The 23484-nt window shown below is 42.4% G+C and overlaps 2 protein-coding genes and 1 long non-coding RNA gene across 7 annotated transcripts in view; 2 read left to right on the forward strand and 1 right to left on the reverse strand.

The window, feature by feature from the left end:
* Positions 1-12091, reverse strand: part of ARFIP1 (ARF interacting protein 1) — a 43955-nt gene extending 31864 nt beyond the window's left edge. For 3 of the 5 annotated variants that reach the window (XR_013224736.1, XM_077300081.1, XM_077300078.1), the window contains exons 1-2: positions 11932-12091; positions 7836-7915 (exon numbers count right to left, since the gene is read on the reverse strand). Coding sequence is in view for 3 of the 5 variants with exons in the window: in XM_077300081.1 (XP_077156196.1) it covers positions 7836-7913 (78 nt within the window). In the remaining 2 variants the exon portion in view is untranslated. Of the gene's footprint in view, positions 1-7835; positions 7916-10519; positions 10607-11931 lie in introns of all 5 variants that reach the window. The other 2 variants (XM_077300079.1, XM_077300080.1) reach the window with 2 other exon arrangements.
* Positions 12092-12134: 43 nt separating this feature from the next.
* On the forward strand, positions 12135-13845 carry LOC143819038 (uncharacterized). The gene is made up of 3 exons (XR_013224737.1): positions 12135-12265; positions 12361-12662; positions 13519-13845. It is a non-coding gene; the product is annotated as an uncharacterized LOC143819038 (long non-coding RNA).
* A 3039-nt stretch (positions 13846-16884) lies between these two features.
* TIGD4 (tigger transposable element derived 4) lies at positions 16885-18423 on the forward strand. The gene has a single exon (XM_077302399.1). It carries the CDS (start codon positions 16885-16887, stop codon positions 18421-18423), a length of 1539 nt encoding a protein of 512 aa, XP_077158514.1.
* The last annotated feature ends 5061 nt before the right edge of the window (positions 18424-23484 follow it).

Genomic DNA, 23484 nt, shown 5'->3' on the forward strand with positions numbered 1-23484 from the left:
CACTGAAATCAGCCATTTCCTCTGTCCTAAATCAGGTCACATGAATGTGCAACACTTCTTTATGAAAAGAAAGTTAGTGATTATAGTTTACTTTCTTATTCTTATATAGCCCCATGTTTTAACTTGGATATTTCTTACTTGTACAAAATGTAACTGTTACCCTTTTTTGCTCTGAATATAGAGTAACACACGAAATGCAACAGCTATCTATTTGAGAGTCCAGCAAGTCACTACATCCTGGAAACAACAATTGCATTCGCCTTCCCTCTTATAGAGAAGGAAGTTCACTTTCAGGACACGGAAAGGACTGCAAATTAGAAATTGCTGACTATACTACCAAGGCAAATCTAGTTCGCTCCTGTTTTTCTTGCAGAATCAGAAAAAGTGGTCTAAACTTTCTTGTCCAATAGTGGAATAAGTTCACAGGAGAGACATGCTTGAGCTGATGCACACTATATGAAAGCTAGATGTTTGTCTAGTCTTGCAGATAAAGACCAAAATAAAATAAAATAACCAGTTACAGAGTGGCTTGAAACAGCAAGTCTGGAAAGTTGCTCACCCAGAAGGAATTATTTGACAAGTAGCTAACTTGCAAGGCTGCACTTGTTTTATGTTTATACCCATAAATTTGTCATATATTTAGTTCAGAAGAATATCTCCACGGGTCTTTATAAAAGCATTTAATCTAAACACCACAACACATTAAAGAAATCTTAAAGTATTGCCATGAGACATTAAGAAAAGAGCACATTCTCAAGAATGCAAAAAGCTCAAATTACACTATGGAATTATACAAATTAGTGTTTGAGTGCCCTCGTGTGGCAACCATTTGCCTAAACTGATTTTCATACAATTCTGTCCCAACAGAGTTGCTGAATCTGAACAAAATACTTTTGCATTATTATAACATGACCATTTTCTATGCATGTAAGCACAAGGCAATCTGATGTTTTTGATCTGTGCAGCTATAATCTGAGAAAGGTATTTCACTAATAAAGCTTTTGCTATTCTTCCTGCTTATTGGCAGAAACACGAAGAGGCTGAAAACTGTGATCTAAAAAGGTAAAGGTATACCCTGGGCAAGCACCGGGTCATGTCAGAGCCTTGGAGTGATGCCCTCTAGCGTTTTCATGGCAGACTCAATAGACTTTGCCAGTGCCTTCCCCGGTCATTACCATTTACCCCCCCAGCAAGCTGGGTACTCATTTTACTGACCTCGGAAGGATGGAAGGCTGAGTCCACCTTGAGCCGGCTGCTGGGATTAAACTCCCAGCCTCATGGGCAGAGCTTTCAGACTGCATGTCTGCTGCCTTACCACTCTGCGCCACAAACATGCAGTTTGCATACATGTTGTTCAACATCTATATGTGCCCTCTAGCCCAGTTGGCTCGGAGTTATGTGCTGGGCTGTCATCAGTATGTGGATGACACCCAGCTCTATCTCCTCATGGACTGATGGCCGGACTCCCCCCTCCCCGATAGATTTGCCAGCTGTTTGAAAACAGTGGCTGGATGGTTCAGGCAGAGCCGTCTGAAACTCAATACATCCAAGATGGAAGTCCTGTGGCTAGGTAGAAGAAAGCAGTACCAGGAAGCACGCCTCCCATGTCTTGGCGGGGTACAAATAACACCTGCACCTTCCGCCAGGAACCTGGGAGTGATCTTTGATGCCTCCCTTTCCATGGAGGCTCAGATCACAAAAGTAGCCCAGACTATGTTTTTCCATCTATGCCAAGTGCGGCTACTTAGCGCCCTACCTTTCTTCAGAACACCTAGCCACAGTGATCCATGAAATGGTCACTTCCAGATTAGACTACTGTAACTCGCTGTATGGTGGCCTACCCTTGTCTTTGACCTGGAAATTACAGCTGGTACAAAATGCGACGAGGGTCCTCACTGGACCATCTGGGAGGGCCAGACAGTGTTGCATCATCTTCATTGGCTATCAGTCTTTTTCCAGATCACGTTTAAGGTATTGGTTTTAACTTTTAAGGCTATATGCAGCCTGGGCCCTACCTATCTGCAGGACCACTTATCTGCCTATAATCCTGCAGGGCTCTCCGCTATGCAGATATGAACTTACTGGCTGTCCCAGGTCCTCAAGACATTTGCCTGGCCTCAACCAGGGCCAGGACTTTTCTGACCCTGGCCCAAACCTGGTGGAGTGAGCTCCTGGAAGAGCTACGGGCCCTGTCGGAGTTGTCAGCTTTCTTCAGGGTCTGTAGGACAGAGCTCTTCCACCAGGCATACGGTTGAGGCCAGGATGGATGCCTCAATGGTTCCAGCAGAGGATCCCTTACAAACAGTTAGCTGCCCTTGCTCCTGATGAGTGAGCTCATTTGACTGAATGCTGGACAGGGGGCGGGGCAATCAGAATTGGGATTATTTCACCATCTGAACATTTTAAATGTTAATGTTTTTTTAAGAGTTTTTAGGGGCATTATATTTTATCGCTTCACTGTAAACTGCCGTGAAACTTTGGTAAGCTGCGGTATATAAATGCAAATATAAATAAATAAGTCAGTTTTATATATCTATTTATATTAACTTCATTTATAGTGCACCTTGCTCACTCAGACTCAAGGTGTGAACTCTTTTACTGTATTATCTTTAACATTTAAGGTAGTTTAAGAAAAGTGATGTGGTCAAGCTACGAAATTAGTTATGTATTACTGAATATTTAATATTTTCCAATACTGATTCCAGGCTGACACCTGTTATTCCAAGTACTGGACAATGGTCTGGTTTAGCATTACACATAATGTTCGAGAGAACTAACACAATCATAGTGATGGCAGCTGGGCTGCATAAAAGATTGAATTACTCCCACAACAGCTCTTTGGACAATAAAACATTATACTGTGTGCATCATACAGGGCCTCACCTGCCAATCATCATTACAACCTTTCTCTACATGCCTCTTCCTTTCCTCATTTTATCTCGTTAATAAGGGTCAGGCTGAGAAGGAATCACTGTCCAAGGTCATCTAGGAAGCCTCACAGCATAGTGTAAATTTGGATCTGGTTGCCCTAACCACTGTCCAACACTCTACTCATGCCACATTGGCTCACAGCCAATGTTGTACTTGTTTATGATTCTCTCACAGTCACTGTAGAGCCGAACAATTGTTCATAATGCCTGAAACCACTTTGCACTTTCCATCTGCAGCAGGAATTATATAAATTAGCTATATATTTTCAGCTTCCAAGAGAGTAGCAAGTCAGACAAATGCCAGATGAGCAAATGCAGTTTCAGCAGAATTAAATGAGCAGGAACAGAGTAGTTAATTCATATTTTACTATGAAAGAACAATTAAGTATTATGCATCAGTTTCTCAACTACACCTATATTTGCACAAGCCAGCAGCAATTGTGATTTAATCCTGAGCATCTTAAGGGGGGGGGGACACTGTGAGAACATTTATCCCCATGGATGGCATAGCTAGAACAGGATAAAGATTTTCATGTATTTATACTCTATGGGATTTGTTGTTTATTTACCTACAGTTGATTTTACTGTAAGAAAAACTATAAGATGAACCCTTCTTTTGTCTATAATGGTTCTCTTCCCCACCCCCCAAACATGGCCTTGTTTGGGAACCGAATCAAAGACTTCTTTTACCCAAAAGGAGAACCATATTCCCAGACCCACAAGCCAAACTGTCAACACCTATTTTATAAATGCTGCCTCTTCTGGGCACAGAGGAGTTTGTCACACTGATCCATACTTTTTAAGCTATTCCAAAAAATGGAGTTGCCTATCAGTTGTATCCTTAAAATAAGGTCCTGTTTTTGTATAGTTTGGAATAAGATGACAAGATATAAAGGCTGGAAAAAATCAGGATTTTTTTTCCTTTTTACTGAGGATGAGTAGTAGTTGGTTTTTATAGCCTGCTTTCCTCTGCCTTGAAGAGTTTTAAAGCAGTTTACATTTGCTTTCCCTGCCTCTCCCAACAGACACCTTGTGAGATAGGTGGGGCAAGAGTTCTGAAAAAACTATGACTGGCTCAAGGTCACTCAGCAAGCATGTGGAGGAGGAGGAATCAAACCCAGTTCTCCAGATTACAGTCTGCCACTCTTAACTATAACACCATGGTGAGGACAATAAAAATACTTCTATATTTTTTCTGTTTTAGAATGGGCGATACACTTTTTAAAGCAAGATTCCATTACAAGGTGACAATATCTGGACCAGGATGAAGACTCAGACACCACAAAGATATTTGGCAAAAATTTGGCCACAGCTTTATTATCATGCAAATGAGTATGAGTATGAGCACCACCTAGGCAAATCCAGTCATCTTGCAGCCTGCAAACTATAAGGAAGTCCCATCCAAGTGGCCCAGACCAGGCATCAGGCAGGGCACATGCCTAAGCGACATGGGCCTAGAGGCCAGCTTGGCACCCAGAAAGTGGCATGCAAGTAGGGAACGCTGCTGGTGTTAGCCTCCCAAGTTCCCCCTGTCACCTGAAAATGCAAGCCAGGTGCCCCCCCCCCCCCCAAACAGGATGGCACGGTGGCTCAACATAGACACAATCTCTTATCAAGGCCCCTTCCTATGGGGGAGTTAGGCATGCAGGAATAGCCTCCCCCAGGATTTGTCCCATGCCCAACAACCGTCACAGAGTGACAATTCTCCTTGTGCTCCCACCAATGCTCAAAGCTCGAGCCACTACATTAGGGCATGCTATATATGCCATACAGCCATAAGGTCATCCCCCAGTGTGATAGGTGAACATCATCACCCCAAAACAGTTCAGGCTGCCTGCAACTGATGTCAGGGTTCTGGATGCTGATCGCTCCAGTATCCTGCAGAGACTTCAGCACTGTTTTGCCAAGACCTCCTCCTAGTCAACTCCACCCACTCCAGTGCACAAGCTCTCTTCCATATGCACCATTTCAACAATGGCAAACCCAAAACAGTTGGGTTTGTGGGAAGTGCTGCAGAATGATCCTCAAGTCAACAATGATGGAAGGGCAGAGGCACAGACCAGGCGCTGCCAATAAATCATTTTTTCCCAACTGATGATGACCGCTATTTTAATGCTGAAGTGATGAACAGCCATTTTGAAGGCATTAAGCAGAGAAGACCACCACATGCTGTCCTTTCCCATCCAGGAAATGTACAGGCAATCATGCAGGCCCAAAAATGCGCCGATGGAAGGCCCAGCTTTGCAATGCACAATCTCATAATTGCTGCAAACTGATATCAAGATAGGCAAGAACTATTCATGTGCCTCAGGAGTGGGCCTGGTAAGCTGATACACCAGACATAGTCCACCCCCAGCAACTGCTGACAAAAAGATGAAGAAGCCGTGCCCCAACTAATCAGTCTTGGATTGGCAAAGCCTCATGCATAATTTGTTCTTGATGAAGTCTACATCCCGAAAGGAGAGAGCCCAGTCCGCAGGGGCTGTCCATACGGCAGGCAACAATTTGCTGTAGCAAAAGGCTCCAAAAGACATTACGTTGAAGACCGTGCGAAAAAGGGCTATCTCAAATACCAAATTACAGACAACCAGCAATTGCTGTATGATAGACGGAAGTAGTGCCAAAGAGATAGGCCTCCTGGAATCACCCAGGCAAGGGGCCAGCCGTCTCCAATAGCTTGACGGACCAGGAATGAGCTGCCAGGATCCTGCCAGTTCCTAAGTTTGCAGAGGAAGGACAGGCCTGCAACATGAACGAGTGCAAATGAGCCAAATAGTGCAGAACTATCTCCTCCAGACAATAGAGGTGCAGGACATATATTGTGACACAGCCCAGCCATAGCTATGTCTCGTGGATGGTGCCAGATTCAATTACTGCATCAAGAACTAGCTATCTCCAAAGTTCCACAGCTCCTCCAGGAAGGCATCTTAGGATGTGTTTGCCAATACTGCTACCATGTCCACCAATACTGCTACCAGTCCACCATGTTGTTACTCAAACTTGTAATGTACCTTGCGGTAAAAGAAATATCAGATTCCAAACAAAGATTGCCTGTTTACAATGCAGATCATGGCTTGGTTGGCACACCAGAAAAAGACCCTCCTGTTCTCACATATCATGCCAGATAACTACCACAACCAAGATGGAGAAAACTCCAAGAATTTTAAGTCCCTGAGTAATGCTGTTCCCTACCGCCTGGCTGGCCACCTCTAGGTGCACCAACGGTTATTAAAGAATACCCAAACCACAAGCTTCCTGCAACATTGGACTGCACTCAAAGTGAATTGCCCAGCGTAAGAGGCATCTGCCAAACAGCTGCCTCATTAAATCTGTGTAGAAACAATAACCAAACCACCAGGCCCTTCTTCATTGCCCTGGTTACACAAATATGGTGATACATTAAGGGAAGCTCTCCCATTGACCTGGCCAGCCAAGCACAAAATGCCCAATGCTACAGCCTTGCACACAAAGTGAATGTGGGTCAAAAGAACCTGCATCTCCCTCAAGGTGAGCCCCCGAAGCACACTCAATTTTTCTGATTGTAATTTTTCTGATTGCTGGGAAAGCCCAGCAACAGAATATAACAAATAAGCCTGTCTGAAGGGGTCTCAGTTTTTTTCCTGCACCAAGAGAAACCCAAGCTCCGAAGTCAACACCTGAAATTTAGCAAGCTTGTCTACACAAAAGCCAATGACCCATTCCCCCCCCCAAAAGAAAATCACCAATATAACGTGCAGAGACCCTGCTTACACCTTCACCGCCCATTTAAAATTGTGCTAAATATCTCAAAAGCTATACAAGCAACTGAACACCCCTTCGGCATGGCCTTTTCAGAGTCATCAGGATGTACAGGCTTGAGAAGGGCCTGAGAAGGAAGGGGCCCCAGGTAGGCATTTACAGAGCTATGCTTCCTTATCATATTCTGCCTGATCATGCCACTTTTGTGGTTTCTCAAAGCCTGAAGAATGTTTCTGGGGTTTCTCAATGTAAAAAAGGTGAGAAAAGCTGCCATAGAAGCTAAAATGACTAAACTGATCTGTCATTCTTTGGTCACATTATGACAAGCCAAGAGTCACTGGAAAGGTCAATACTAGGAAAAATTGAATGCTGCGGGAAAAGAAGACGACACTACATGAGATGGACTGACAGGTTGTGGGCAAGTCTGTTCATGACAGGACATTTTGGAGGTCATTAATTCTTAGGGTTGCTATAGTTTAGAAGCGATTGATGATACTTAACAGAAACACATGGCTGACCCTGTTTAGCTTCCAAGATCTGATAAGGTTGTGACTTTGGCCCAGGTAAGGTCAATGTCTTTTCTGTTATTACATCACCAAACCATGTTTAGATTTGACAGCAAAGTAAGTGATTTCCACATGACCTAAACGTTTCTGGAAATTTTATCACTTGTAAGAAGTTAAACTACAAGGCCCAGATGTAGAGTTCTGAGGCTGTGGAATTATGTTTCCCCTCTGGTGCATAGCTGCCACTTCTCATGGCTGCAATTTTCAGCTGGGACTTGTTTTGGGGGACTAGCAATTTTGCAAAGGGATTCTTGGATTCTGTGAATTGAAGAGGTACACGAAATACACCTCAACTGGAAAACTGTCAGGTGCCCTTTTGAAAAAAAACATCTATAGTAAGAATCTATATATTTGCTGTGGCAGTTACAAAATCCTCACCACCACTATGTTACAACTCCCTTTATGATGTAATATAAACTCAAGCTACAGAACTACAGTGAACAATTGAAAAATGGCTTTCCATTAATCAAAGTTTTATTTTTATTTATTTTTCTGTTACACAGGGATGTTTAAAAAAAGTATTTAAAGGTTGTCTTCCAGTCTGAGTCTGTTACTGGATTGGCTTATTTTTGGAGAACCCCAATTACATATCACCAATCACCTCAGAGTCAGACTGGATTTCTTCTGGAGCCAGATGAAGTTCATCAATAGTTGAGGGATCCTTGATGTGTTCTGACATATCTGGAAATAAAATATTATTATTATTATTCATTGGACTTATATCCTGCTGCTTTCCAAAGACTTGTGGCAGCTTATAAAAATAAAAAACCCATAAACCCCCAATATATAAAACCTCATATATCCCTGAAGCCATAAGACCCCCTACAAGTCACAAGATTGTCGGCCAAAATTCCCCAGTCCCCCAAGCAGACCTCTCTAGAGGTGAGGATGTAGACGTAATACCAAACCAAGCTTGAGGAGGGGACATGTTGTTACTAGTCTCAACCAAAGACCTGGTAAAAGAGCTCCGTTTTGCAGACCCTGTGGAACTGTGACAGCATGAATCAAATTTCTAAGTGGTTTATTTAAGGAAGTTAATTTTGGATTCTTCACAAATATACTTAAATTTGGAACATTTATCATTTAGCAAATATTATCCTCGCAATGCAAGTTACCTGAAGCTTTCATAATATACACAATTGTACAATAAAAGGATAGTTTAGGCCCCACAAAATGGATTACAATCCAGATCTGATCAAGAATTAGTAGTTAAAAGGACTATTTCCAAACTATTATTTAAAATTAATAACTAGAAACATTTTACAAGTGCTGGTCATTCATTTTATCTGCAGATTAAAGCATGTGACATGTAGCCATGTAATCCAGAACCAATATATATCATTTCCAATTGGTAATGAATTAGCAAGCAAGTTAAATTGCAAAGACAGGAAGAGATTGGTGCAGGAGAAATGGCCCCAGAAAAGGACCCTGTCCTCAGCCTGCATCAGCTCTGTCACCTGAATGAAGGTAAGGTAGCTGCCCTACCTCACCTTACCCTTGTCCCAAGGCTGGGGGAATCCAATTCAAGATGCTGGCACTTAAACAACCTTCAGAATGCTGAGGCCCACACCCTTGAAGGGCAGTCTCTTATAATCAGGCAACTTAATATGGAAACACTGCTGGTTGCCTCACCCCCCTGTTTGTTTAGCCTTACTGTTCTGAAATTAGAAGCAGATCCCCCCTCCCATATCCTCCTGAGATTCCCTCAAAGGCTTGATAAGGGGAACTGGCACCATCCCAGGTATGTATTTCCTCTATGCATGTCAGGGAAATAGGAGAAAACACACAAAATCATCCATCCTTCCATGTCCATTAGTACAATGATAACAGGATACAACCCTGTTAATACTAAAGTTTAATGACCCATAGATACAAGGTCTGAAAACCCCTAAAGAAAGCAAAACTTGTCATTCAAATGTGTCTTCTAGAATAATGGGCCTTGAAATTTACTAAAGACAGAAGGCACACTTTTTTACTTTTGCACTTGCTATTACCAAGCTTCTTTACTATATGTTCAGGTTATTATGTTCATAGGCATGCAGATGATAAGGGACCTTCTAGAATTATGCAATCAGAGGCCACTGTACAAACTGAAATTTCTAATGAACCAAAAAACTGCTGTAAGCAGGATGGGAAAATAAACCTGAACTAGAATTACATAAGTAGATAAGGAAGCCATTAGGCAGAATTTGTATAACCCATTCAGTTTTGAAGCTACTGGTATTTAGCACAAAAAGATTAAAACATGCCACCTTTTTAAAAATCAACCATTAGCAAGAATTTTAATAGTTAAAATGTGTGAGTTCAGTAAATGTCCATTGTCAGCAACAGGAAACATGCAAGAGTTAGAGAGCATCTGCTTTAAACTAGAATTTATAGCTGTGCAATTTGCATGACCTCAACAATTATACATTACAGGGAATGAGAAATTTCAAGTCATGGTTCAATACTAATACATTAATACAATATATTGTCTTTACTAATCTATAGTAAATCTAAAGTAGTACCAAAGATTGACACAAGGATCCAAGAGATTGGGTTATCTCCAGTTATCTCAGATGAGTTATTTTGGGCAAACCATGATCTCTCAGCCTAACCTCTTTCACCCAGTTGAGGTGAGGATAAAATAAGATAATCCATGTATATGCCACTCTCAACTCGACACAACAGTGTTTAACACTATTCATATTAGTACTAAGTGAATTCAAATAATGAACATGTTATTTTATTAGAGAATGCAAGTACAATGCTATTTCATTCACAAAATTTGGACAGGATATATAGCTTGCATGCACATATTGTCAAGCTCACTTCAACTTAATCTTTCAGAGAGCAGTACAGTTATGTCACGTATTCTGGCTAGGAACAAGTGCAAATACATGCCAGGTATGACAGAATTGCATGTTGCATGTTGACATGATTGCATGTTGATCAGCAGTCACACAAAAATGCCATGTATCTGATGAAGTGTGCATGCACACAAAAGCTTAAATTTCATTGGTCTTAAAGGTGCCACTAGACTCACTTTATTGCTTAAGACTAACATGGCTATCCACATGATTCCACCATAAAATATAAGAGATGAAATTATGTGTGTCTCAACATAAAAACGATACAATGTAACTTGTAAAATAATATTGTGCCTTTAAAAATGGACAACCTGTTTACTCATATCTAACTCTTGGGGTGGGGGGCAGGCAATACACTTTTGAATGACTTAATTGACATCAGAACCATCACAAGGCCCCAAGCAAATTGTACTACTATTTATACATAACCAATCACCTTTCTCCTGCTGAGAGCCAAAAAAAAGACCAAACTGTATTTTTCAACCATTCTGTTTTGAGAAGGGCTTCAGTAGAAGTCATAACCCTTTGAAAGAAAAAAAAAGAGACACATGGGGGTTTGTTTGGTTTTAATGTTTTAGGGTGTTTTTATGTTGTCTGTTTTAGTATTATTGGTGGCCCTGATAAGAGGTGAATATAAACTCTATAAATCATTATCATCATTAATTGACTAGTCCAGAGCCACATGAAGCTAGCTACCTAATAATGAATCAGAGCCTTGGTCCATTGAGGTCACTACCGTCTACTCAGAGAGCAGTTCTCCAAGGTTTCAAGAGCCTTTCAGATCAGCTGGAGATGCTGGGGACAGAGGCTCTGCCACTAAGCCACAGCCCCACTCCAAAGCTGGACTGACTATGCCTGTACAAGTTACGGAATCATTAACATCTTAAAGAGATTTAAGAATATGTTCAATGTTAGTTGTCTTCATGTTATAGCTATTTATTTATACAAGGTTGAAATGCTAAGACACCAGTTTAATTTGACTATGAATGAACGAAATTCTATTTGTAGAAAAGAAAGATTAGCTCTGAAATAGTACATTTAGATACAGGCAAATAGTGTTCGGGAAGCAGGAAAGAAGAACAAAAATGTCTGGCCAGGAAACAAGCATTGAGCAAGGCAAAATGTCACCTCCTCTTTCAAAATCCAAGTCACAAGTTTACAGAACTGGAAAACCAAATAAAGAGGAGAGAGAAATTAAAGAAAGGGGAAAGGGGAAGAAAAAGGGCGTTATCGTCAAGGTTGATTCCAATTGCTTTGCCAAGAGAGCATTTCCTTCCTCCTTCCATCAGTTCGGCACCTGCTACTGCCGCACCCACCAACCTCAAGAGAGACTATGAACCGGGTGTGCACCGAGGGTTGGCCTGTTTTCTCCCTGGCAGAGTTCCCAGCATGTATACATTGCTGCCTCGCACGGAAGAACCCTCGGAAGGCGAGGCTTCCCTCATCACTACAGCTTTGCCGGCATGTCTAGACCAGGAAAAGTTCTACCTGGTGAACTGGTGCCTGTCACGGTGTTGAGTGGCAGAAAGCCTGCCGGGGAGAGAGACATCAGCTGTGCACGGGGAGGCTTTCCGCTGGCCATCCCTTACAAACTGCCGCGAAGTGCAAGCCAAAACATCGGCCGGACGGCCTGCCTGCCAGCCGCCTTGGACACCGATGGCCAGGGGAGCCCATGTACCGCGCAGCAGGCGAGAAGGGAGCGACGCGAAGGGCCTCCGCAAAGACACCTGAGGGGACCCGGAACCGGCTTTCCCCCGCCGCCCTCCGCCTCCCCGCTGTTTTCCGTTAGCGCCGTTAGGCTAGCGGCACCCGCTGCCTCCCGCGAACAGCCCAAGGCCCCTCACTTGCCTCCTGCTCCGTCACCAGCCGGGCCACCGGGGCGCAAACAGGGCCTTGAGGGAGCAGCCGTTCCCGACGCCTTCACACGTCCCCCCCTTCGCCACCCCCCCACACCTCAGCGGCAACCGGAACTGCCTGGCCGGAAATGGAACTCCTGGCCGCCACTACATGCTCGCGCTTCAAAGGGCCGGTCTAGGCGGCAAAAGATTGTACTGCGCAATGTCACTGCGGTAACGACATCCGGGTCTACTGCCATGCCGCTGTGCCGCTGGAGCTGTAGCCATGGTAACAACACCCGGGCCCCGCCCCGCTGCACTGTTTAGTCGTGGAAATCGCTCCCACGGTCTGTCCGTTTTTCCCCGTCAGTTATTTCTGCCAAAAATATGCATTGATCGAGGCAAGGCCGTTACATGATCCCTCTCCAGCCCCCCACCCCAGGTTCCAGTCAGGCGCTGGAGGTCAGTAAAGGCAAAGAACGATGGAGGACGGAGTGTAAAGAGGCGCTCCCATTTTCCATTACGATCCTGACCCTAATGGTACCGGATGTCCGGGTTTTGCAGAAATACTTTCCCCTTCTGTGGTGCCGGCGAGCGCAAAGCAGGAGGAGCCCGCGGACCTAAAGAAGCCCTTCTAGTTGCATCTAATTCTGACCGAAACCTGGACCTCCTCAACTGTTACAAGCTTGGCAGCAACGCGGGAGACGCTCCTTCAGTGAACGAGAACTGGGGAAACTTTATTAGGTTATTTGCATACCTTAATACATAGAGGTTATAGTCATTGATTATTTGAATATCCTATACATTAACTTTATAGGTTATTTGAAACGGATTCTCGAGAATTTGTATGAATTTTACTTTGAAACAAAAAACAAACAAGCATTGCATCTTGGCTTGCGGTTTATGAGCAGCACTATAGAAATCACACACTCAGTGTTTTGTGGTGCCACACGGACACAAAAACATACTTCTAAAGCACAAATCCTCATGGATCCTCAGTGTTTTAGCATTGGGTCACCTGTACCCAATCATTGAATCACATATGTCCATAGCCACAAAATTCACCATGCAAATTACCACTGCAGTTTGGCACTACCACAGTACAAAATATAGTACCAAAGCATGGATCTGCATGAATATTCAGGATCTTTGCATCCCAAATTCCCATCATCAAACCATATATAATCGCTGTTCGCACATATTGCAACACAAAAAATCATGGATCTACTGCTTGGTGATGTTGCCAAAGTGCAAAAGCATGTTTCTATCTCAGTTGGCCTCGTCTATCAGGTTTGCGATTCTGGGTTGGACAAAACATGAGGCTCAAAGACTTTCCTCAGTTTCTGTGACCTCTATTTCATTCCCCCACCCCCCTCTTGCTCTGTTTGTTTTATCTTATCTTTTTCTTTCTTAGTGGCTTTCTCTGGTGGTAGTTTATTTTTCTTTATCTAATCTATGTGACTGTGGGACACCTGTTTTTGTTAAGATGCCTTCCCCCCCTTCAAATTGGAGGGGGGCATTGTATAGTTTAGTTTATGACTCTCTGTTTTGACTTTTGACCTTGCTAGTGTCCATAAACTTTTAAATTTTGTTTTGAAAGAGTTGCTGGGTCATTGGCAATTCGCGTTTCCGCAGGGCCTGCAAAAAGGAGCTCCTCCACCAGGCATTTGGCCGAGACCAGACGTAATCTACAGCGACCAAGGGCCCCTGCTCCCCCCCACCCCCCCTCAGAATCCAATCAACAAGCCCTGGACCTGTTTGTATTACGATTGTTTATTGTGATACTGTGTTGTGTTTGGTTGCAATTGTTGGTTATCGATGTACATGTTCTACAGACTGTTTTATGTATGGTTCTCTGTTATAATGTAAACCGCCCTGAGCCTCCGGGGAGGGCGGTATAGAAGTATGATAAATAAATAAATAAGTGTAAGCCCCTGTTTGGTGTAACTCATTCCTGACTCAATGCTTATTAAATATGTTATATAATTTTATTTCACAATAGTTTATTTTATAGTAGATATTTATTGTTGAGTTGAGGGAATTGGTACAGCGACTGGAAAGAATCTGAGTAAGGACTAGAATGGTAATCCTGTTGGGTTACTCAAAATGTACATCATTAAAAGATTAGTAGGGGCCAGCACATATTTATTTCTAAATATTTACAGAGTCTATTAGTGTAGCTATGTTTCAAGAATAGTACAGAACGGTTACTCATTTGTAACAAACAAAGGCCTGGTAGTGGAATTCTGTACCTCAAGATGCAAGCAAGATCACATGTCTAATGTTCTTTCCTGTTTATTTATTTTATTTATTTAGTGGTAAATTTCTATCTTGCCGCTCCTAGACTGGCTAGCCCACAGCAGCTTACAACAAATATAAAATACAATAAGAAGGTCAGAACATAACCTTAAAATCCCCCTCCCGCCCTCCCCAACCCAAGCCCCCCAAAAACCTCCCTTACCAAGCCGGCAATTGCTGCCATATTTGCCCAGGAAGATGCAAAACAAGACAGGCGCCAAGGGCACTGAAATACCAAAAGGCACTGAGCACCAGAAGATCTTCTACACCCTTGCCTCAACCAAATTCGTGATGGAAGAATTCTGTCTTGCAGGCCCTGCAGAACTGAAGAAGTTCCGACAGGGCTCTCAGCTCTCCCAGGGCCCAAAAGGCCAGGCAAACCTCACCAGGGCCAGTGTTAAGTAAGCCTTTTTAATTAAAATATTTAAAACTTCTTTAATTAAAATGTTAATTAAAACCTTTTTAAAAAGTTAATTAAGCCTTTTCTCTGTGAAAAAAGGCACAGTAAGCAGACCAAATGAACTATCCAATTAGAAATTTGGTCTGTTTATCTCACTCTTATAACATTCTGACTTAACATCTGCTCTTCAGGTTCCTGGGCAGAGATTTTGACCCATACCTACCTGCGATCCTGAGCAGAGATGTCACATATTGAAAATATGTTTATGTCATCTTTCATACATTAAAAAGCTTTTAAAATACAAATACAACTTAAAACAATTAAAATAAAATAAAACAAACACATCAAAACATACAAACAAGAGAAAGGTGAATAAAAGTTAGTGAGGGAACACCAAACAAAATAAAAAAATCTTCACCCACTGGCAGAAATCAATGATAGAGACAGACAAATCTGTGGGAGGTTGTTCCAGAATTTCAGCACCACAATTGAGAGAATATTTTCTTGGACTGACAGTGGTCTACCCTCCCTAGATTCTTACTATTATCAGCCCTTCTCCTTGTTTGTGTATTTTCATGGTGGGTACACCCAATGCAAGGCCTCTAAAGATGACCAGAGTGGTCAGGGAGGTTTCTATAGGAGTAAATAGTTGCCAATTACCATCAAACACCTGCCCAGAAAGGCTAAATCCCAGGCCTCTCTGTTCTATACTACTGTCTTCTCTCAGGGTATCTTTTTTGCCCAACAGAGGGAAATGGTAAAAATCCGATTTTGCCTACATTCTGAAGTTTTATAGTTCTACTGCTTTAGAATACTACCTCCTCATTCTATGACATGTATATGCCAGGGCAACTGAAAAAGGAAGTGTCTGTACTTCCTGTTTGTTGTGTTCTATGTATGCTTCCATTGATTCTGCAGAAAGGAATACCTCATGAGTGCACAGCCGGCTGCAGAAATACATAAACCACAGTGTCAGTGTGCATTTACTAGCAGAGGTTGCTATGCTGATTATGCCTTCCCTGATTTGAATATTCATGACTAATAGAGGCTGCATAGAATAGGTAAGGTGATCCAGTAGTAACAGCACCATACATTCTAATCAAGCAGAAACCAGAGTGTAGTGTAGGGGGGCCCAGAGGGAGTCATTGACTGGGTATCCATGGTAATTCTCATTGGCCCTGCTCTATACATCTTTCCCTTTATGTAGAGGGAAGTGGATAGGGATGCCAGCATCCAGGTAGAACCTGAGGATCCCCTGGGGAAATTGGAGTGTGGACTCTATGGCATTGTACCCCACTGAGGTCCCTGTCCTTCCCAAGCTCCATCCTCAAATCTTCAGGAGTTTCCCAGCTTTGATCTGGGAGTCCAACCCCCTCCCATCTCCCACTGGTGATCAGGAGGAACCTGGCAACCATAGGAGTGGATTATGTTGTATTGTTTTCCTTACTTGAGTGAGGGGCATTGGTTTTATAGCCCAAAGTGTGACAGTGGAGTTGGAATTCCTGGTGGGTGACTATTGCAGTTATTAAGAAGCAAACAAAAAAAAATCCAGATATTAAGAATGTACCCTTCCTATGTTTATTAGATCAGGCTGTTGTTTACACAAAATGCTCACTCTTTGACCCTGAGCCATTCTCTCTTAGCTTGAGCTACATCATGAGAATAAAATAGAAGAGGAGAACCATGAATACTGTCCTGATCTTAAGAGAAGGGCAAGATAAAAATACCTTAAGGCTATATTGTCTGTGAGTAGCAGTCATAACCCAAGGATAGGATCACACTCAGCGCTCATAAGGCCAAGTACATTTTAAAACCAGAAGAAAGTCGGTGTAATGAATAGAAGCATCAGTCAGTAGAAGTCCAAAAATAAAACAGCTGTACATATAATATAGAGGAAATTCAGCTTCATATTTTGTTTTCCATTTGGACATAGAAGAAAATTCCTAAAGGACTTGTCAGGAATGGCTGATTACTGTCTCACACCTGAGAAACATCTAGGGAAGTTATTAAAAATGTTATTATGCTAAGATGCCAGAAGAGCTTGTTTCTGCTAATTCTGTATCCATGTGCACATGATATGCAAAAATATACTAATGACGTTGCTGGTCTAACTTTAACAATGTGATGAGTGAGAAATTATATTTATTTTAGCTTGACATCAAAACACTGATTTGAAGGCCAGTCTAATTAAAGCAGTTCATGATATCCAAAGGGACATAATAAATGTGTCTGTGTACATTTGAGCTTGAAGGAAGTTATCCGTATATCATGGCTTCAAATGTTCCCTCTCCTTCATCTATAACAAGAAAGAAGACAAGTTTATCAATCAAGGATAAAATTGATATAATGGCTGCAGTGGAAAGTGGAATGAAGAAGTCAGATATTGTTGCAAAATATGGCATAAAGAAAAATTCTCTGTCTTCCATTATGAAGAGCAAAGATAGAGTTTTAGAAGCCTTTGAATCTTTGCAATTTGATCCTAAAAGAAAAAGATTAAGGACTGCATTTTATACTGATCTGGAAGAGGCACTGGTGAAGTGGTACAGAATGCTTTGGGGCTTGAATGTAACCATTAGTGGCCCAATGCTACGTCTCAAAGCTAATGCTATTGCTCAGAAACTTGGACATAGTGATTTCAAATGTAGCAATGGCTGGCTGGACCGATTTAAATCAAGGTATGGATTAGCATTCAAATCTCAGCCTGTATTAGCTGCTGCTAGTACTACTGCCATTTCTCCTGCTGCTACAATAGATGCTGCAACAGTTTGGTACCAAAACATCCTTCCTTACTACTTAAAGGTATATCAACCAAATGATATATTTAACATGAAGGAGACAGGATTGTTTTATCAGCTGTTACCTATTAATACTTTTATTTTTAAAGGAGAAGAATTCTCTGTAGGGAAATTAAATGACAGAATAACTGTGCTGGTTGGTACTAATATGGATGCCTCAGAAAAACTTCCTTTGCTTGTCACTGGAAAAAACAAAACTCCCCCTTGCTTTCAAGGTGTGAAGTCACTGCCTGTGGAATACCAGGCAAGTCCTATGGCGTGGATAACTTTGGAAGTGTTTGAGCAATGGATATGCAAGCTTGACAAAAGATTTCAAGCACAGGAGCGGCAAGTTGTCATTTTTGTAGACCCGTTTCCTGTTCACCCAGAGGTAAAACGGTTGAAGTCCATCAGACTTGTGTTCTTTCCTCCTTGCTCATTCTCCAGATTCTCAGCAATGAAACACGGGATTATCAAGAGTATGAAAATCAAATACTGGTACCTTCTTCTGAAAAGATTTGTCGACTGTGTAGAAGATGGTAAGGAATTCAAATTGTCTTTGCTTGAGGCAGTTGATATGTTGTACCTCTGCTGGAGAGCTGTACCTCCAGAGACTATCATAAAAAGCTATAGAAAAGCAGGGTTTGCATCACAAGGTGAAAATGTTGATGTTGGTGCAGAAACTGAAATTAATTTTGATTTGGCTGAGTATGCATTGGCTGCAGGAGTAGAGCTTCCAAAAAGCTTGTCTTTGGAAAAATATGCAGCTTTGGATGAAGACTTGCTCACCTGTGAAATGATGAATCCTGAAAGTGAAAGACTCTGGGCTAAAAAACACACTCCAGATGAAATCCGTGAAGAGCATGAAGGTGATATGTTTTCAGGAGATGAACACCCTTTACCATCCAAGAATGAGGCCCTTGCTGCTTTAAGCACACTTCGCAGATTTCTCAGAAGCCAAGACTTGAATGAGTCTCTTCATAACTCTCTAGCAGATTTAGAGAACTGTATTCAGTTCGGAGCTTCTAAATAAGCACTCAAATTGAAGGTACAAATGGTTTGGTTTATTTTGTTTCAAAAGGTTTGGCTGCCTTCGTGAGACTGCCAAAATTGTGTGTATGTGTGTGTGTGTGTGGGGGGGGGGGCTTGTCAAGCACCTGCCAGGCTACAGTAGGTAACTGGTGTATACTCTTCAGTGTTTCACAGATAATAGAAATCTATATGTATCCTTTTTATTTTCATAATGTGAATTACTGGCAGCCCAGCCTTAGTCTACTATTGCACATTGTTGAATGTACTCTGCTTGCTGTGAGTTCTAGTCAGTTTTTTTTAGTTGGCCATTGAAGAAGAAGAAGAAGAGTTGGTTCTTATATGCCGCTTTTCCCTACCCAAAGGAGGCTCAAAGCGGCTTACAGTCGCCTTCCCATTCCTCTCCCCACAATAACAGATATATTGCTGATATATTGCTGATATCTGTGAATGCCAAAAATCCATAGTAGGAGGAGGAGGAAGAGGAAGAGGAAGAAGGAGAGTTGGTTCTTATATGCCGCTTTTCTCTCCCCGAAGGAGTCTCAAAGTGGCTTACAGTCGCCTTCCCATTCCTCTCCCCACAACAGACACCCTGTGAGGGAGGTGAGGATGGGAGAGCCCTGATATCACTGCTCGTCAGAACAGCTTTATCATCGCCATGGCGAGCCCAAGGTCAACCATCTGGCTGCATGTGGGGGAGTGCACAATCGATCCTGGCTTGCCAGATTAGAAGTCCGCATTCCTAACCACTACACCAAACTGGCTCATATAGACCAGGACTACAATGCTGTTAAAAGGGATGGGTGATTTATTCCCCATGTCTCACTTAATTTCATTCTCAAGTTATATTCAGGTGCCCATTTTTCCTTCCTTCCATGTTTTATTTTCTGCGTTATGGTCTAATAGACAGGAACTGGTTATCTGTGATCATAGCCATACCTTCCCCGGATGCCATCCCAGTGGGGTATCTTTCAGCCTACGCCCTTTCCCTACTATAAACTGCTTCCTGGAATACTTGGGTGTGATTCTATCACACCCCTTTCAGCACAGGAGTGTGGCATTCTTCTTGCTCATGTAGGGCAGGTAATACGATATTGCCCCGAAGCCTGTGATGAAATCTCCCATGTCTTGTTGGTAGGAAGATATAATAGAGTGTGACTGTCTCATTCTCAAAGCTGTGTGAAAGAGTCACACTGGTTGTGTATAGGTGTCATGCCCCTGTCACCGGAGGCTGCATCTGTACCTGCAACAGAACCTTTGCTGCCAGACCTCTCAGAGGAGGTTGAGGAGGAGTCCCGGCAACGCCACAAGATGCTGCTGGATGAGAAAAGCCCTGAGAGGGACAGGCAGGTCCCAGCCAGGTAGACAGCATGCCCTCTGCGCCAGCAGCACCGCAGCACTCCTTCCCAGCCCAGACACGTCACCAGAGCACAGGAGAGAACATAGAAGGAGTTACTTGACAGCTTGCCGCCGGAGTGCCCGGCTCAGAGCACGTTATCAAGCCAGCTGGGGCTGACCTGTGCACATGCCCACCCATCACCTTGACTCCAGTTCCTGACCTGCCTTTGCTTGAGGGAAGCTCTGCCCCACTGTTTCCTGGCTTTATGACTTCTGATTATGATATGGTTTTTTGGACTTAGGTATTTGGCATTGGTTGGGCTTTGACTCTGCTCGTCCGGTTGTTGACCTCGGCTTGCTTCTTGATTTCCCGTTTGGCTCTCCCTTGGAATTTGTCTGCCACAGCTAGTGCCAAGACTCAAAATGGACTGACTCTGCAATTTAGGCTTGGTATTCATCTGGGCTGCCCCTGCATGTGCTCAGCTAAGGCAGCACATTAGGTTTTCCTCCTGACAAAAAATAATGGATCATTCCAAAGGACCCTATGACATCAAAGGAGCCTTTGGGGCAACGTCTCATTTTTCTAAGGGGGGCAGGATTGGAGAGAATGGGATGATTAACTCTTCCTTTGAGACACACCAAAATGAAAAAGAGTGTGAAAAGGTCATGTTGAGTGAGGGCAGGGAGAATAATAAAGCTGTAATGGAGTTTCCCAAGGCCCTTTTAAACCTGAAGTGAATCCAGAACATATAATCCTTCCCCCAGCATATCTGTCCTAATCTAAATTAAGGAGGAGTAATATTTATAGAAGGCTAAAGAGATGGGAGATCAGACCCTGGCTCTCCAGTGTCACATCTACTTTGGCCTGTCTCCAGGGTCTGCTTCTTCCTTCTGGCATGTCACACAAACACACACACACACCTTTCTCTCATCTCCCATCCTCTTCCTTCCTGATCCCTCTTCATTTTCTCTATCTCCTGGCCAACGGGGAGACCTTATCTGACTTCAGAGAACTGTAAAGGCAGCTCCTGAATGTAGATCAGGCAGCTGAGGGATGGGGAACCAGAATAGGGTCCTCGGTTTCTGAAGCTTTCTCAATAAAACCTGTGTCATTGAAACTAGACCGCTGTAGGCCTTGAATACCCCAAACAATATTAAGATACCTGCTGTGCCTCTTTCCTCCCCTTTACTTTCCCTTTCCCTTCTCTGCCTTTCCTTCTTGTCTTTCTCTTCTATCCCTTCCCTTATATACATAAGTAAGCTCCCCACATGTTGCCAACAAGGAGTCCCTTGCTCCTTCTCTGGATGCCACAAACAATCAGTGCTTTTGCCACTCATAGCATGTGTGGCTGTTGATGGTTTGGAACATGGTCGGAAGATTTATAGGCCCTGTGACAGGTGTGGGAGAGAGGCAGCTAAAAGAGGAAAACACCACCCCTCTCCTTTTAAAGAGCTGAATACTGCTACCTACATCCATGTGGAGGGCGAGACAGCAGCAGGAGGACACAGCTGTTATTATTACCCTCCGTCCCCCAGACTCTGCATTTAACATCAATCCAATTATATCGTCATTATAATTCATCATTGTTAATTTATCATTGGTCCATTAAAATATTGTCATCACTCATTTTATGCAGTTATAATTCATTATGTATTATTCATATATTAATCATTAATTATATTATATTATCCTATGTTTTAATTCATTTTATGCTACAATTATTCATTGAACATTATCATTATTGGTATAAATATTGTATATATTCACATTAAAAACTTCTGAATTTTGTATCTAGCCTTTGGATGTCATTTAGAATTCAGTGAGTTTTTTTAAGTGTTTTAATTCATATCCCATTCCATGTTCTTTGTTTCATTGATTTGTTTGATAAATGTGGGTATAGATCATCTATATTCATAGTGCATCAAAATTGATATTATTTAAACAACTATCCTAAAATTAATGGTTTACTACATGAAGGTCTGAATAATAAAGATAAAATTTAAAAGTTTTTAAAAACTGGTGGTATCCTTCCATCCATTTCCTAGTGTTCTTTAGTATTGCTGCAGTTCTTTCCTGAAGTTGCCAGATCCGTGCAAATCAACAGTTGTGTGGGTCAGTGTGCTGGAGTGAAGAGGGACTAGTGGATTGAATTGCCACTCCTCAGCAGGACATGCAGAACAGAAAATTGAAGTAATTTCAACTCCCTAGTCTTCCTCATTGCAGTCCTAGAGATGCCGCCTCCAGGTAAGACCTGAGGATCCCCTGGAATTACAGCTTATCTCCAGACTACAAAGATCACTTCCCCTATACAGTTTGGAGAAGTATATTCCATATGCAACTTTTAAATAAGTATTTGAATAAAAGTACAAAATTGTTTAGTTCATTGTGTTAAAAAAACCAAACAAACCTGATAGTATGCAATACAGGACTGTACATTTAGAAACCTATCAAACAATGCATTCCATCAGTCATGCCTGGAAGTGTACAATGGGTAGAAATTGGGAACTCCTTGGAATGACAGCTCATCAGATGTTAGAGATCAGTTCCCCTGAAGAAAATGGATGCTTTGGAGGATGGACACTATGACATTATACCTACTGAAGTCCCTGTCCTTGCCAGGCTCCACCTCCAAATCCCCAGGAGTTTCCCAACCGGGAGCTGGCAGTCTTACCCCTTCAAACACACACTCCCTGCTGGTGGCCTTGGAGGACATGGTACCCCTAACTGCTGTTTTTCCCTCTAGACAGATCCATCCAGAGGTCAGAAAAACCCTCTGCAATGTAGAGGAATACAGGAAGCCTATACTTTCTTCATACCAACTAGTAGAGTATTGCTCAAGAAAATTAAATTTGAAAAGATTTGATTGAGTAAATGGGCATTTAAAAAACTGAAATGAAATATAATTGCAAGCAGGTGAAGAGAAAATCATTATAAAGATATTTATAATTAAAATCATTATAAAGATATTTATAATTGGTATTTTATTCTGCTACAGTTAAGTAAATCCCATGGATTATCACAAGCATTTTGGCATGGGCACTATCCAAAGCAGATATTTGAAGTAGACTTGAGGAATATCAACAAATACTAAAAGGAAATACCAGAAAATAATGAAGTACCAGAAAATCAGTACCTGCTTGGCTCCTTTCATGGACCAGGGATGAGGCTAAGAAGGAGAAGGGAGATATGGAAGAAGGAAACTGAGACATTGGGGATTCATTGGGCTAGAGGGGGAAGGGGTGAGAACTGTCAATGCTGCAACAAAGGTCATTTGCCTGATCCTCTTTGGGAAATGTCAACAGCCCAGGAAATAAACCTGAGAAGCCCTCTCAGGCCCTTTTCTCTACAAATATCCAACACTTCTTGCCATAAAAAAACTTCGTTGAAAACCAAGAATTCCATAAATAAAATCATATGAACTTTATTATAAGTGCCAAGATCTTATTTACTGTATATATAGAATCATAGAATCATAGAGTTGGAAGGAGCCATACAGGCCATCTAGTCCAACCCCCTGCTCAATGCAGGATCAGCCCTAAGCATCCTAAAGCATCCAAGAAAAGTGTGTATCCAGCCTTTGCTTGAAGACTGCCAGTGAGGGGGAGCTCACCACCTCCTTAGGCAGCCTATTCCACTGCTGAACTACTGACTGAAATTTTTTTCCTGCTATCTTGCCTGTATTGTTGTACTTGTAGTTTAAATCCATTACTGCGCATCCTTTCCTCT

The sequence above is a fragment of the Paroedura picta genome, chromosome 10 (genome assembly GCF_049243985.1).
Source record: "Paroedura picta isolate Pp20150507F chromosome 10, Ppicta_v3.0, whole genome shotgun sequence".
In the NCBI taxonomy this organism is placed as follows: Eukaryota; Metazoa; Chordata; class Lepidosauria; order Squamata; family Gekkonidae; genus Paroedura; species Paroedura picta.